General features: G+C 44.1%; 1 protein-coding gene across 5 annotated transcripts in view; it reads right to left on the reverse strand.

The window, feature by feature from the left end:
* Positions 1 to 15210, reverse strand: part of LOC139657866 (protocadherin Fat 3-like) — a 148297-nt gene extending 133087 nt beyond the window's left edge. For all 5 annotated transcript variants that reach the window (XM_071535817.1, XM_071535818.1, XM_071535815.1 and 2 more), the window contains exon 1: positions 11901 to 15210. In XM_071535817.1, coding sequence (XP_071391918.1) covers positions 11901 to 15210 — 3310 coding nt within the window. The remainder of the gene's footprint in view (positions 1 to 11900) is intronic.
* Between the last annotated feature and the right edge of the window lie 280 nt (positions 15211 to 15490).

A 15490-nucleotide genomic window follows, 5' to 3' on the forward strand; every position in this document is an offset into this window, starting at 1 on the left:
GAGCATCAGCAATATACAGCTAACCCTACTGTAGAGCAGGGGAAGCTGGGGCTGGTTGAACCTAGGGCCAGATGGTCTGGACTGCAGCCATATTCTCATAGAAAACAAAAGCAAGGAGCTGGAAATGACACTAATAGTCCAGGTGAAACAAGCCAGAAGCAGGCCAAATCTTTGAGATTTGTATTAAAGCACCAAAATTGGTCTACATGTACAGTTTGATGCCCTGGACATTTTCATTTTTGGAGTCATTGCAAAACAGGTACCAATTGAAAACATATGTCTACACCGATTGTATGCTTAGATGGCCAAGGAATAGTGTTGACAAGAAACGTGATGTGATGGTGAATCCAATGATATTGTGTAAAACAAAATATCAAATTGCAATTGTCAGAGCAGTGAGAACATTGCTTCTTTCCCATATGCCTCACTGCAATTTCATTCATTTCTTTACACAATATTTGAAAGGAAAATTGCCACCATGGCTAACCTGTTTTGCATTGGCTCTGATTCTGAAAACTAGAATTTATAACCTCCTCCTCTCCTCTCCTCTCTCCTCTCCTTGTCTCCCCTCCCCTCTCCTCTCTCCTCTCCTTGTCTCCTCTCCTCTCCTTGTCTCCTCTCCCCTCCCCTCTCCTCTCCTCTCTCCTCTCCTTGTCTCCTCTCCTCTCCTCTCCTCTCCTTGTCTCCTCTCTCCTCTCCTCTCCACTCTCCTTGTCTCCTCTCCTCTCCTCTCCTTGTCTCCTCTCCTCTCCTCTCTCCTCTCCTTGTGTCCTCTCCTCTGCTCTCCTCCATGGTGGGACACACAAACACACAAACCAATCTCCAACTATAGTAGTGGGATGTTCCAGGCATCAAACTGTACATGTATAATAAAATGGTGTTTTTTTACACACACCTGAACAATTTATGCACATTTGACCTGGACTGCAAAGACTAGATGAAAGGGGAGTTCACATTCACCAATACAAAAAAAAGCTTCAAACAGTCAAAACATCAAACCGAGATGTTACAATGCACATTTTCCATTTGATTCTATAGGTCAGTGATTCTCATCCTTTTCCATATCTGGGACCCCTAATTTAGTCCACATTAGGGCTACGGACCCCCATTTGATGAGATTTTGTCTCTCCGAACCAAATCTGACAATATTTTTTATTGCTAGATATGATTTTGTCCAGAATCCCATGACTATCTGTATTGTAGGTAGAGAGATAACAGTGAAAATATGATCAAAACAGTCATTCTTCTACATTCTCTAATTGTGTTCACTTCTTGGAAATGAAATAATGCTGAAGTTTAACAATTCATCAATTTGCTGGGGACCCCCTGGAACCCCCTCAAGGACCCCTGGTGGTCCCCGGACCCCACGTTGAGAACCAGTGCTATATGTGACAGACATGTGGTCAAGTGGAGAACATTCCCCCCCCCTATCATCCAGTCTGTTGTTTTCTTCTCTCTGTGACTCCCAACTCCCCTTCAAACCAGGCTTCACTGGATCTTTGACCTTCCCACCAGAGGCTTTACAGGTCCAGACTGTACAATACGGCCTCATTCACTTTGTGCTTTTAAGATGTGACTAAAGACCAGGACCACACACACACACACACACAAAATAAAGAGCTATAAATAGCTTAACCAGGACAAATACAGCATCTCATTTTTCACTGACGTCACACTCATGACACCATACCTCCAGGGCTGTTCCCGACGACAGGAACGCACGGCTACTCTGAGTGTGTGTGTGTGTGTGCGCGTGTGTGTGTGTGTGTGCAGACAGACAGTCAGACACACACTTTTCTGACTAAATAGGATTATTTGTCCTGTGGGTGAAGCGAGGACAAAATGTTGTGGGGCAGGAGAGCATGAGCATCAACGCATTCTCCATAATGCTATCGGTGAGGTTGAATTTACCTGTGTGTGTGTGTGTGTGTGTGTGTGTGTGTGCGCACACTGTATCTGTGCTATATTCCTATGGCTGATTGTGTGTGTGCTGATGAGCATGGGGTGTGTAGGCTATTCACACAGGTTTAATCCTAATTGCTTTCCATGCCGCAGTGCTCTGTCACTGAATTATACACTACCAGTACACAGTGTGTGTGTGTGTGTGTGTGTGTGTGTGTGTGTATGATTGTGTTGGCTGCCCCCGCAGTGAGGGCAACCACAGGCTATCATTACCAATGTTATTTTTCTCCTCAGTGCAGGAAATCTAGCCTACATTCAGCAGTGTGTGTGTATGTGTGTGTGTGTGTGTGTGTGTGTGCAGCCAGAGGCCCAGCCCTGTTCTCCACAAAGCCCGGCCACAAGCAGTCCGACCTCAGTCTAAAAGAGTAGAGAGAGAGAGATGAAGGAAACGCAGATAGCGATACCAGATATGAAACCACTTCCAGTTAAAAATAGATTAGTCTTGTCTGAGAATTCACTCGAATCGAACATCAGACCTGGAGTAAAAGCTGACGCCAACAGCCTTGTGTCAGAAATCAAAGCAACCTGACTTTTAACCCAGTGAAAGACGTTAGATCTCTCTGATGGGAGACAAATGGATTACAGCTGGCTCATTCTGCCCAATGATCCACCCGGGGACTCTGTACGGTTCAGTAAGGTCGGTGTTACAACTGTGAAAGGAATAGTTCACCCCAAAAATGAAAATTCTGTCATCATCTACTCACCCTCATGCCAAATGAAACACAGGCGAAATGTGTCCATATAACACACAGGGAGGTTGGCAGCACAACTTGGTAGCAGCCTTCTCCAAAACAACTGAAGTCAATGGGGACCTGTTCTTTAGAGCAGTGATTCTCAAACTTTTTCATATCAAGGACCCCTAATTTAGTCCACATTAGAGCCACGGACCCCCATTTGATGAGATCTGAAAATATTTTTATTGTCACATATGATTTTGTCCAGAATTCCATGACTATCTGTATTGTAGGTAGAGAGATAACGGTGAAACTATGATCAATTTGCTGGGGACCCCCTGGAACCCCCTCAAGGACCCCTAGTGGTCCCCGGACCCCACGTTGAGAACCTCTGCTTTAGAGTTCCAAAACAAAAACAGTTCAGTTCAGTTCAAAAAACAATCACACTGTGAATAGAAAGACCTATACACCATTATTTGTTGCAAATCAATCAGCTGTAGTTCAGATTTGCACTAAATGATGGTGTAAATATACTGTAGGTCTTTATGGAACTCTGAAGAACTGGTCCCCACTGACTTCAGTTGTTTTGGAGAAGGCTGATAAATATGTATGGCAGTGGGCTTTGGTGATTATTGTAAATGGTTTACCTGGCTAGTCAGAGAGATTATTAATATTATCAATTATCAATAGGCTGTAACATAGAAATCTTATACCTACCAGATTTAACTGACTCTGTATGAAGGAAGCCTTTCTATTTCTACCAGTTGCATTGCCTCAATGGTCAACAGGTCCATTTAAACTAATTTAATGCTCCTCAAGCACTAATGTGCCACATTCATGCCCTTTAATTAATTAATTGATTTACACAGCTCTTGTTTTCAGAGCCTATTAACACCTACGAGATAATAACTACAAAATAGATGAACATTTGTGGATCACTGACTTAAAATACAAAAAGTTCAATCTCCAAAAAACACAACGGTAGTAGAAAAAATTGTGAGGTTTCCAGATAAACCTCAACATTTGTGAGGTTATTCTACACTCACAAATCATATTTATTACTCGAAACACTAGAGGGCGCTGTGTAGTTCAAATGTTTGTACTTTTTTCCACTGAGCTATTTTCCCAAAGCCTGCTCATCTCAACTAAAATACACAAACCAATGATGTGAGTATTCCATAGGTCAGAGTATAGTGTCTCTGTAAAATAAATAACTAGAACCTTAAATATATCTCTTGCAAATATTTGAGAAATAGCTTTTTGAGTTGCTAAGTCCATGCGGTCGCATCGAAATCACACGGACAACCAACTTTGCACATTATTGCTTACAGTTAAATTGTATTTTTCATGTTGTATAGTCTAATTTGAGAATAGTAATTCATTTTGTAGCCCATAAATTACAGCAACACAAAGTTCATTGACAACGTTTCGAGCCCTAAAGCTCTCAAGTGTCAATTAAAAAGGAATAGATTAAGACTTCTCATAACTATATTTAGACTGGTCAATCAAACGTGTGTGGGCGGAGCTTGTATTTCTGTTGGTGGCGCTATTTTATATTATATTTATATTTCATATCAATGCTACTTTTTGGGAATTCTTTAGCATGAAAGTGATCAAAATTTAAACATACTGCATATCAGCACAAAATATCGACTATACTGATCCCTAGTCAATAACCAACAAAACATCCAAATCATTTAATAATGAAAATTTCCAGCCTCGATGATGTCATAATATACCTACACACACACACACACACCATTATCCCATTACATTTGGAGAATGCTGATATTCACAGTGCGTCTGGGAAGTGAGTCCTCTATCGGAGTCTTCTTTCTCTCTATTCATTTTTCTCTCTGTCTGTGCTTTGCTGTCCCCCTGCCAGCCTGTGTTCCTCCAGCCTTTGTTATGCCAATGGAGGCACTGGAGCTGAACCCAGCAGACACTGAGAGACAAAGCGGCAGAGGACAGAGAGGTGGAGGAAACTTTCCATTCAGACGCCAACAGCTTAGACTTCATCCACATCCCTCTGGACTAAATACTGCACCAGCACACAGAAGACATGATAGAAACACAACTCAAACACACACTATTCTCTGTTACTATAATACATCCATTTCTTAACCCATAACACTTACCCTAACCTAATCTTAGTCCTAATCTTAATTCTAACTAGCCTTAACCTTAACCCTTGCCTGAACCTAAACCAAATTCTAATTTTTTTTAAATTTTTTTTTATAAACTTTATTTTCAGATTTGCAGATATGCACAAATACAACAACAACAAACAGATTAACAAAATGATGGAGACAGGACCTAAGAAACTTATGTGGAGAAGACAGGACCAAAATACAAGGTCCTCCCAAATGAAAGAGAGATAATGTACAGCTATTATCGCAAAGATAGCAAAAAAAAAAAAAAAAAAACATCCAGTAAGTAAGTACCATATCTGTTGTTACCACCTTTAAGTCATCATAAAATCATGACTGTGGTCATGCAAACGATAGGTTTTCCACAATCTCCATAAAGGGGCGCCATACCAGGTTAAAGTTTTTGCAAGATCCATGCATGGTGTACCTCAGCTTCTCAGGTTTCACGTTTAACATAACTTCCTTCACCCACTGCAAGAAAGATGGAGGTTTTTTGACTTCCAACCACCAAATTCTAATCTTAAACCTACCCCTAAATCCTAATCCTAAACTAGCCCCTTGTAGAAGAGTACTGGCCAAAATGTGGTCCTTATAAGTATAGAAGTACAAGAACACACACACACACACACACACACAGGCTCCATCCATATCCTGGCTGACACGTCAACCCTAGCAAAGTACTCTACAAGACTCTCGCCGCTCCCTCTCTTAAGCCTGCAATTATGATAAATGCAGCCATTAATCCACTAATTATGGTAATAAAATAAGTGTGGCTCTGTGTAACATGCACAGTGTGTGATTAGTGTGCGCTGACGGTCGAACGTCTCGCTCTGTGGTCCCGGAAGAAACAGGAAGTGGAGGGCCGGCCGATGGAAAGAGTGACCGAGGAGAGACCGGAGGAGAAGGAGAAGGAGTTTCTGAACCTGAAGACATCCAAGCCATCGTGAACTAACTGAACTGACACAGCGAGATTTGGCAGACTGTCCCCAGTGATGAGAACACAGACACCAAAAGCATCCATGTGTCCCTGGTACATTGTTGGCTCTGATGCTCCATGCTAACACTTAACGACCCCATGAAGTGGCATGGAGAGCATGATTTGCTTCCATGTACTGAAACAGAAACTTATGGCGTGTTCCATTTGAACTGGGAAGTCGGAATTTCCGAGTTCCCGGTCGGGAAATTTCAACTGGAACGCCCCCCCTGAAGTCGGATTTCCGACTCGGAAAGTCGGAAGAACCTCGCCAACCCCAACCTCAAAATCCAAGATGGCTGCTCCGCGCCTCAAGCTGTAGTAATATACTGTTTATTAGCATTTCTGTCTTATTTGTGTCTCATTAAATCAGTCCTACACACAGTACTGTCCACCTTCTATCTCTGGACATGTTGCTACGGTGTTTGTGCGCAAAATACAGCGTAATGCGTTGTTATCAACTGGTATTGCTAACAATGGCTAACCTGGCTAGAGCTGGAAGTGTCAGCGGGAGGGGCTTATTTGAATATTAATGAGATATGGAGGAAGTGGGCGGTTCAGATCAAACATGGACAGCAGTCTACGCTCGGTTGTGGAGGAATATTCTCTGTCGCCCCGTCTGGGAAAAGAGTTTTGGGTGAAGCGCAGCCAAAAACACAACTTCATCCCATGTTGCTAGCTGAACTGAGCTTGCATGCTAGAAACACAAGAGTGGGGGGTGGGAGGAATAATCAAAGTTTCATTGGATTACATTTTTGTACACGCCCCTTGGTGCAGGATGAGTCATCAGCAGAAATGTGCTGTTCACTAGCTGTTTACCATTTTTTTCGGCCTGTCTTGGTGAATAGGTCCACTAAAAGGTACAAAAAAAAAATCATTTCATGGGGTCATTAAACATATACTATGTTGAGTGATAGTAAGCTCCATGCTAACATTTTAGTATACACTAAGTTGAGTGGTAGCAGGCTAACATTTTAGCATATGCCATGTTGAGTGATAGCAGGCTCCATGCTAACACTTTAGCATACACTATGTTGAGTGATAGTAGGTTCCATGCTAACACTTTAGCATACACTATGTTGAGTGATAGCAAGTTCCATGCTAACACTTTAGCATACACTATGTTGAGTGATAGCAAGTTCCATGCTAACACTTTAGCATACACTATGTTGAGTGATAGCAGGCTCCATGCTAGCACTTTAGCATACACTATGTTGAGTGATAGTAGGTTCCATGCTAACACTTTAGCATACACTATGTTGAGTAATAGCAAGCTCCATGCTAACACTTTAGCACACTATGTTGAGTGATAGCAGGCTCCATGCTAACACTTTAGCATATCCTATGTTGAGTGATAGCAGGCTCCATGCTAACACTTTAGCATACACTATGTTGAGTGATAGCTAGCTCCATGCTAACACTTTAGCATACACTACGTTGAGTGATAGCAGGCTCCATGCTAACACTTTAGCATACATTATGTTGAGTGATAGTACTCTTTTCATTCTGATAGGACAAAGGGATTTTTTCCTATTCGCCTGTAGTGCCCTATCTCCTATCTTCCTATAACTTATCTTACTTATCAGCCTGTTTCTAACTAAGCTGTATTCTTTGAATTTACCTCATGAAGATATATGTCAGCCTAAAGAGGCGGGTAGACTGGGTTTAGATGGATTAACTGATGTTAACTAACCGTTGCCTTCCTGTATATGTGTGTGTGTGTGTGTGTGTGTGTGTGTGTGTGTGTGTGTTCCCCGGTGTCTATTTGCCTTGCCGTTTAATCACTGCTGCACATTCAAGCCTCTCCACAAAGCTGGTTTTGTTGGGAAACAAAGACGAGGGGTTACTCCCGCCCATTAAAAATTAATCGCTGTAGAATTGGGAGCCATGAATTCTCCTCTTCACCTCCTCCTCCTCCTCCTCTTTCTTTCTCTCTCTCCTCCAAACACAGCGGTTCCCAGGGATAAGTGACACTGTGATTAAGAGTCTTGATGTGAAGAGCTTCCTGCTGAACGGAGTGGGAGGGAGAACGACAGGGAAAAGGTTAGGCTTCCAAGGTAAGTGTGTGTGGAGGGAGGGGGGAGGGGGGGTGAACATGGGTGTCTGATGTTAAGCCTATCCAGTTACAGCAAGTATAGACCTACTACAGCAATACATCTATATGAACACACACACACACACACACACACACACACACACACACAGCATCGACAACAGGCACGGTATCCTCTCTGTGGCATTAAGCCGCCCACACCCTCATTATTTTAGGTTGGGAAACATAAGAAAGAAAGAAAAAAACGCCTACACTCACACACAACACAACACACTTGGAAATCGAACAAGCAAACATGCTAACACACACACACACGCACACACACACACACACACACACCAAATGAAGAGCCTTTTCAGCCCTTGGCCAAACCAGGTGGATCCAGAGAGAGGATCTGTGTAGTAACTACAGTTCATCCGATTTGGGTTTTTGGAGGCCAATAGAGATGCTGACATTTTGTTTTAAAGCTGCTGACAGCCGATATTCTGTGCCAATATTCAATATCTTCCAATTGAACCATTTCCACGCCAAAACATTTACAAGCCTTCAATGTAGTATTCAGTGTTTCCCCCAGAATTTTCTTTTTTTCAGGGTGTCAAACTCTCCACTGCAACCCATGATAATAATAATAATAATAACTAGAAAGGCACTCAGAGAGTGCAGGCCTCCGCCAAGGTCTGTGCTATTATTGCTTGTTCGTGAGTCGGATCCGGATCCGCTCTAAAAATTTAATGGGTTCTTCCTTGGCCCATGCTACACCCTTCCACAAAGTGTCATGAAAATCGGGCCAGTAGTTTTTCCGCAATCCTGCTGACAGACAAACAAACAAACAAACAGGCATCGGAAACATAACCTCCTTGGTGGAGGTAATAATAATAATGTATACTCCTGTGAAAGGCTCATTCACGAATTTGAATTGCATTCAGTCCATTTTGAAACGCGACTAGGCTGCTAACTCAATATGGTTATACTCTGTTGTGTTTGCTTTGTATTTCACACCAACAAAGAATCTTTGAACTGAACTGACTCGGATCAGCTAGATCTGTCCTTCCCAACAGAACAGCCATTCCCAGCAGCCTCTAGCTCTGTTTTATCTGCTGGACTAACGCACAATTAATACGCAGGGCCAAGACATTTAAAGGCTGTTTCGCAAAGAGCTGTAAATGAGTGAATATTTAGTGCTGTAATGAAGAAATATGCAAATAACACGCTGGTCTTGTGTGCTTTGCATGTTCGTGTCCAACATTGACGCGGCTCAGTGAGCAGGTCAGTGTGTGTGTGTGTGTGTGTGTGTGTGTGTGTACTAAAGGTACACGCCAGAATAATGCTCTTTAAGTTGTAATTGTGTTTGTAGTGTTTCCCAGCAGCTCCTGGCTGATTTATGAGGCTTGCCAAGGCTCGGCTAACAAGGGCCATAAATCCTCCCCTCCGCTCTGCTCCTGTTCATCACCTTGGGACAAGCACACCAGGTTAACGACTGTGTGTGTGTGTGTGTGTGTGTGTGTGTGTGTGTATACTGTTCGTACACAGTTGCTGTATTTCAAAACGTTCTGCGCTGCTTGCAGATTGCTCCACATCATATTTTGTCTCCTGCATATCATGTAAATCAGTCTCTGTCAAAACGTAATTGCATATATAAAGTGTTTAACATGTAAAAAAATATATATTTTTATTGGTTTTATTGTGTAATGCTGCTGCTCTTGTGTGAGGTTTCCTACTTTTTAATTTGTCTTTTTTTTTTTTTTTTTTTTTTTTATTTTAAATTGAGATGCGGGTGTATTGCTGACTTGCAGCCTCTGGATGTCCTCAAACGCCCAGAGAGTTAAACTCTTCACCTGGCTGCTGACAGCTATCCTGACCCATGGATGACCTCGGACCCAGACCTCATGACCCCTGCCTCACCCCAGGGCCTCAACAGGTTATCTCCCTTCTCTATCGTCCAGGTGGTTTCTTTCCACCGGCTGACTGTCACATCGCATTACAGCAGCCCGCCGCAGTATACAGAATGACATCCAAACAGCCGTGGAAATCAAATAAAAAAGCTTTGGGCTCAGCCAGAGAAACCACAACACAGAGAATAAAACACAATCTGTACCTCTGAAATTGATAATGGCCGTAGGTGTGGGTTCAGAAAAGAAGTTATAGCGTGTATGAAATGTAATAATACAGCGTTCCCCTGTCCACCAGGATCAGAATTGACCTTTTTGGCTGCGGAACAATTTGATAAAAAGCATGTGTAGTTCTAGCCCAATGCTGTTTTTTTTCAAGCCTTTTCCAGCAGCTCTGAATGACCAGGACTCATATTATGACTTATTAACGATTACTATTTTTCCCACTAAGGACGTTTTCTTGCTGGGGGATAAACAGCCTCTTTATTTGGCAGTTCAGCACTAGAATGTCGGGTCTCAGAGCAATTAGCGAGTGAGAAAGAGCAAGCCCAGTGTAAATTAAACTTTTTTGCTATAGTAAGCACTGTAGCAGTTCAGAGCATCAGTTTGAGAAGTATCTGAGCATAGCAACCTTCAGCGTGGTTTGGAGGTTGATTATTTGCCTCCCTGGTTAAAGTTTGAGTGGAGCTGACAGGACGAATTCCATTTTTCTCTCCACACCCTGTAAAATAGCTCAAATCTTTAAAGAATCCGGGCAATTCCAAGAGTGCAACCTGCCAAACAATCCATCAACTACATTGTTTGACATCATTATTTGAAGACTAGCATGTTGGTATAGGGCGAAGAAACACTACTGGTAAAGGAGCACTTGCCGTTTAATGAGTTTTTCCCCAAAGGAGAAGAAAAAGGACACTAGACTGCTAGCGTACTCCAAACAAAATGAACCACTTTAATTTATTGTAATTATTTTCCTATTTACCAGGCAGGTCAATTACGAACAAATTCTTATTTGCAAAGTCGGCCTGGCAATTGAAATGACAAAAACAAAAAGACCTTGGTAAAAGTCTCTAGCAGAGTTTCAAGGACTAGAGGTGGATTCTCCTGCTCCTCCCTCTAGCTAAGCAGTATAGGAAACAAGAGGACATGGATTCACACTGTTCTCTGATTCTCATTCCACAACACATTCCCAGAATGGGATGAGGAATCGCTCCTGTGGGGAGCATGGCTTGCTGGGGATCTAAAGGCAATTTGAAGGCGTCAAGATAATTTACCATCGCCCTCAGAAACGGGGGTGATGCTGTTTAAAGGCTCCTACCCATCCACCGTTGTTTCCTCTTTGTCCTTTGCTCTCCTCTAAACCTTCCCCAGTTCAAGTAGAAACTGCACATCCCCATAACTCATGGGGTGACATGAGGCAGATCACTCAGCATTCTAAGGTCATAGTAATCATAACCCTTGTCTCTTTCCACCTCTACTCTCTTGTCTGACCTCCACCTATTAAATAGGAAGGAAGCGATCCATCCCTCCCTAGCCTGGCTGACTGGACTTCAGAGCCAGAGCTCTTTAAATAAATAGAATCAGGGAATTTGAAGAATACCTCAAAGTGGAACATCAGAAAGGCCCTATCAAAACTCTCCAGGTCTCTCCAAGCCATAGCCAGAGAGACTAAAGGGAAAAGGGAGGGGACATAAAGGCTCAGGCAGAAATGACATGACAACTGGACTAAATGTAAATAAAGAGTTCAGTGGGGTAATTCAATCTGGCAGCGAAGCTATCTTCCAGACTCAAGCTAAGCTTATAAATCACAGCTCTAAACCTTTTTAAGAATCCCCATGTCCGAGACCTAGCAGCCTGATCCACAATTAGACTCTTTGTCAGCGGCTGGACAGGCTGTCCAGAGAATCTCACTCTCTCATCACAGTCCAGACAAGACTTATAAGGTCCAGTACCATTAAACACACACATCCATTAAACACACACACACACACACAAACACACACACACACACAAACACACACAGATCAGGCAGTGTTAGTCAGCTTAAGAGGATGAACAGCACATTAAACGTAACAAATTGCACACACAGTGCCATCTTCCAGTCTGTCTAATGTACAATTTTAAATGCCCATAAATCCCAAGAATAAAGCACGACTAATCAAAAGCATGATACACGTTAGAAGATGTTCAGAGGGAACTTACCAGTCTCTTCGTCAATGGCGAATCGGCCTAGCCCGCTCCCATCACGAATGGAGTACTGGATTTCTCCATCTCTGCCGTCGTCATCGTCTCGGGCGGTGACTTGGAGTACGGTGGTTCCGATCCGTGCGTTCTCTTTAACTGATCCCGTCAAGGCGAAGTGGGAGAAGTATGGAGCGTAAAGGTTTTCATTCACGTCCACCACCTCCAGCTCCACAAAGGTGACAGAGAGAAGAGAGACAGGTCTCCCCTTGTCCTTAGCCCTCACAGTAAGGTTGTAGAACTGCTGGGTCTCGTAGTCCAGCTCCTTGGTCAGCCAAATGGCCCCGCTGGTCTTGTCCACCTCAAACTTCCCGTTGTAGTCATTGGCTAGAGAGTACCGGACCTGGCCTCCCAACCCCAGATCTGGATCCTGGGTTTCCAACCAGGCCACAACAGTTCCAACTGGAAGATCCTCCAGAGCCCTGGCATTGTAGACACTGGGGATGAACAGCGGGGGACAGTCGTTGACATCCTCCAATGTGATCTTCAAAGAGGTCACAGAGAACTTCTGGTTCCCTTTCTCGGCCTTGTCTCGAGCCTCAATCTTCAGGTTGAAAGCAGAGACAAACTCCCTGTCTAGCTGGCCGGCAACATACACTATGCCGTTAGTGCTGTTGATACCAAACTGGGTGGTGCTGGTCAAAACAGAGTATACAATCTCCCCATTAGGTCCAAGATCTTTGTCAGTGGCCTCGACCTGGATGACATCTGTGCCTATGGCAGTGTTTTCTGGTATGACAGTTCTGTAGCCTCCTTCTTGCAAAAACTGTGGTGCATTATCATTGGCATCCTCTATGTAGACAGTAAGCAAACGCCAGGCAGCTTTCTGTGGCAAGCCAAGGTCATAGATAGTTAAGTTGAGGAGATACCGATCTCTCTTCTCTCTGTCCATGGGCAAGAAGACACTGATAAGACCAGTCTCCATGTCAATGGTAAAACAGCTGTCTGTGTTTCCGTCTGAAATAGAGTACAGAATCTGACCGTTGAAACCTGTGTCCCCATCATAGGAATTCACCTTGAAAACACTGGAGCCGACCTTTAGATCTTCCCGCACTGCTATATCTGTGGGGAAGGCTTTATCAAACTGTGGGGTTTGTCGATTGACAGAGAAAAGGTCAATAAAGCCTTCCTCGATTTTGGGCTTGGTGCTAGCTTTGGACTTTTTGAGTAACTTTTCAGCTAACTTTTGGGCTACCCTGGTCTCTTTGCAGTTGAAACTTTTAGGAGGAGATTTCCCATGAACAATTGAGATGTTAACAAACATAGGATCTGAAAAGTTCTCACCATCTGTGGCAGTTATTTTGAGACTAAAGACCCCGTTCTTTGGACTGGCAGTGGCAAGGGACCGTCGCAGTGTAAGGACCCCTGAATCCGGGTTGAGCTCGAAGAACCCCCATTCGTTCCCTGAAAGTATCTTATATTTTACTAGCTCTAATTCATCTATATCGATTGCAGACATTGTGGTAATCACTTCATCCACTGGAAAATCCCTAGAAACCACCCCCTGGCATGCTATCTTCTCAAACAAGGGCTGGTTATCATTTACATTCTCCAGGTGGATTGTTACATTGACTTCACTTTCTCGCCTGTAAGGTGACCCCCAGTCAGATGCCCTGACCACAAACACAAAGCTCTCTGATGAGGATTCAAAGTCCAACTCTTTAGTGGTGCTGATAATACCAGAAAACTGATTGATTTTGAAGGGTAGGGGCTGAAGACTGGAAACGCTGTAGGTTATGTATCCATTTTCTCCTTTATCCTCATCCACCGCAGAAACCGTTAGCACATTGGTCCCAACCGGTACGCTCTCATTGACAAAAACCTCATAAGATGATTGAGCAAATGTCGGGGTGTTGTCATTGGCATCCTCAATGGTGACCTGGACTTTAACTCTGAGCTTACTATCTACTTCCAACACCTCAAGATTAAAGACATCCTGGGGCGCCTGGGTGAACCAGCGGGCGGTGGAGATTACACCTGTTAAAGTGTTCATCTGGAAGTAGGCAGAATCTGCTGAAGGAGTCAGGATATATTCTGCATCATCAGGCTCTGGACTGATTTTAACAGCCTCTACAATTGTGCCTGGGGGTGAAATTTCATTCAGGCTAATTTCATAAGACTCCTGTTCAAACTTAGCATCTACTGTCTGTGATTTCTTGACCATAAGGTGGACAACCTTGACAGCAGAGAACTTTTGCGGGGTGCCCCTGTCTTTAGCCTGGAGAGTGAGGTTATAGCCATTAGGGTAACTCTCCCAGTCTACGGATTCAGACGCCTTTATTGCAAACTCGCCATCTTCAGATCTTTCTAGGTAAAACTGCTCAGAGGGGTCTCCAGCCACAATGGCCATTGAGTCTATTTCTCCATTTAAACCTTCATCCAGATCCTCCACAGTGACCACGGCGTACACAGGGTCTTTATCCAACCACGAGGGGATGTGGGTGACCACACTCATGACTGGGACATGCTCATTCACACGCTCTACATGGACAAAGAGCTTGGCTGTGCTGCTGACCCCATTATTTCCATAGAGCTTCATGCCTCGGTCCACCGCCAGGATTTCTAAGTCATATCGGTTCTGCTCGTCAATGTTGAGCTTTCCGCTGAGGGAAACCACTCCACTAGTTGGGTGTACTGTGAAGAGCTCCATTTTCTCCTTAAAGAAGTAGTAAAACTCCCCATTGGAGCCAATATCTGCATCGGTGGCAGTAACTTGTGCTATGCTAGTCCTGAGAGGGGTGCTCTCCGCTATGGTAACGGAGTAAGTGGTGGGAGAGAACAAGGGTCGGAGGTCATTCATATCCAAGACCTGGATGCTGACTTTGGCCCAGGTTTCAAGGAGGGCCTCACCCTTGACGGAGGCTTTCACCGTCAATACATAATTATCCTGAATCTCTCGGTTCAAGATGGCTGCGTTGCCACCTTTAGTCCTTATGCGTAGGAAGCAGAAGTCACCCAGCACATACTCCTCTGCTTTGAAGAATCCTTCATCATCACCTGAGGTGATTCTGTAGCGGATCTCCCAGGAGCGCAGGGCCAGGTGGATGCCCATTTTAACTTTACTGTTGGCATAGGTGCGCGCCGCTGAGTTCTCATAAACTGTGGCGTGGTAGACAGCCTGAGTGAAACCGAAGCGAGGTCCATTCTGGGGGGGCCCTTGGGTGTCCTGGCCGCGGCAGGGTGGCGGCTGGAAGAGCAGCAGCAACAGCAGCAGGGCCAGGCCAAGGAGAGGGGCTCGCACGCCTGCCCACTGGCCCATATTCACATCCATTCCATCATTACTCCATCCTGAAACACAGAGAGAAAGAGAGAGACAGAGAGAGAGAGAGAGAGAGAGAGAGAGAGGGAGAGGTTAGCCACAGGGGGAGGGATTTACAGCAACAAAAGCCATGCCACGTATCCACGACTTGACCTTTCAACTCTCTGGCCTGACAGGCTACTAATTATCCATTGGATCAGAGAGATTGATTGGATGTGGGAGGGGGGAGGGGGGATGACAGAGTGCACAGTTACCGGGCAACCAAAATGAAGGCTGACATCATCCCTGTGTG

Source organism: Centroberyx affinis, unplaced genomic scaffold (genome assembly GCF_046629955.1).
Source record: "Centroberyx affinis isolate AG114_WGS23_722 - 3 ecotype Tasmania unplaced genomic scaffold, CSIRO-AGI_Caff_v1 ptg002772l_1, whole genome shotgun sequence".
Classification (NCBI taxonomy): Eukaryota; Metazoa; Chordata; class Actinopteri; order Beryciformes; family Berycidae; genus Centroberyx; species Centroberyx affinis.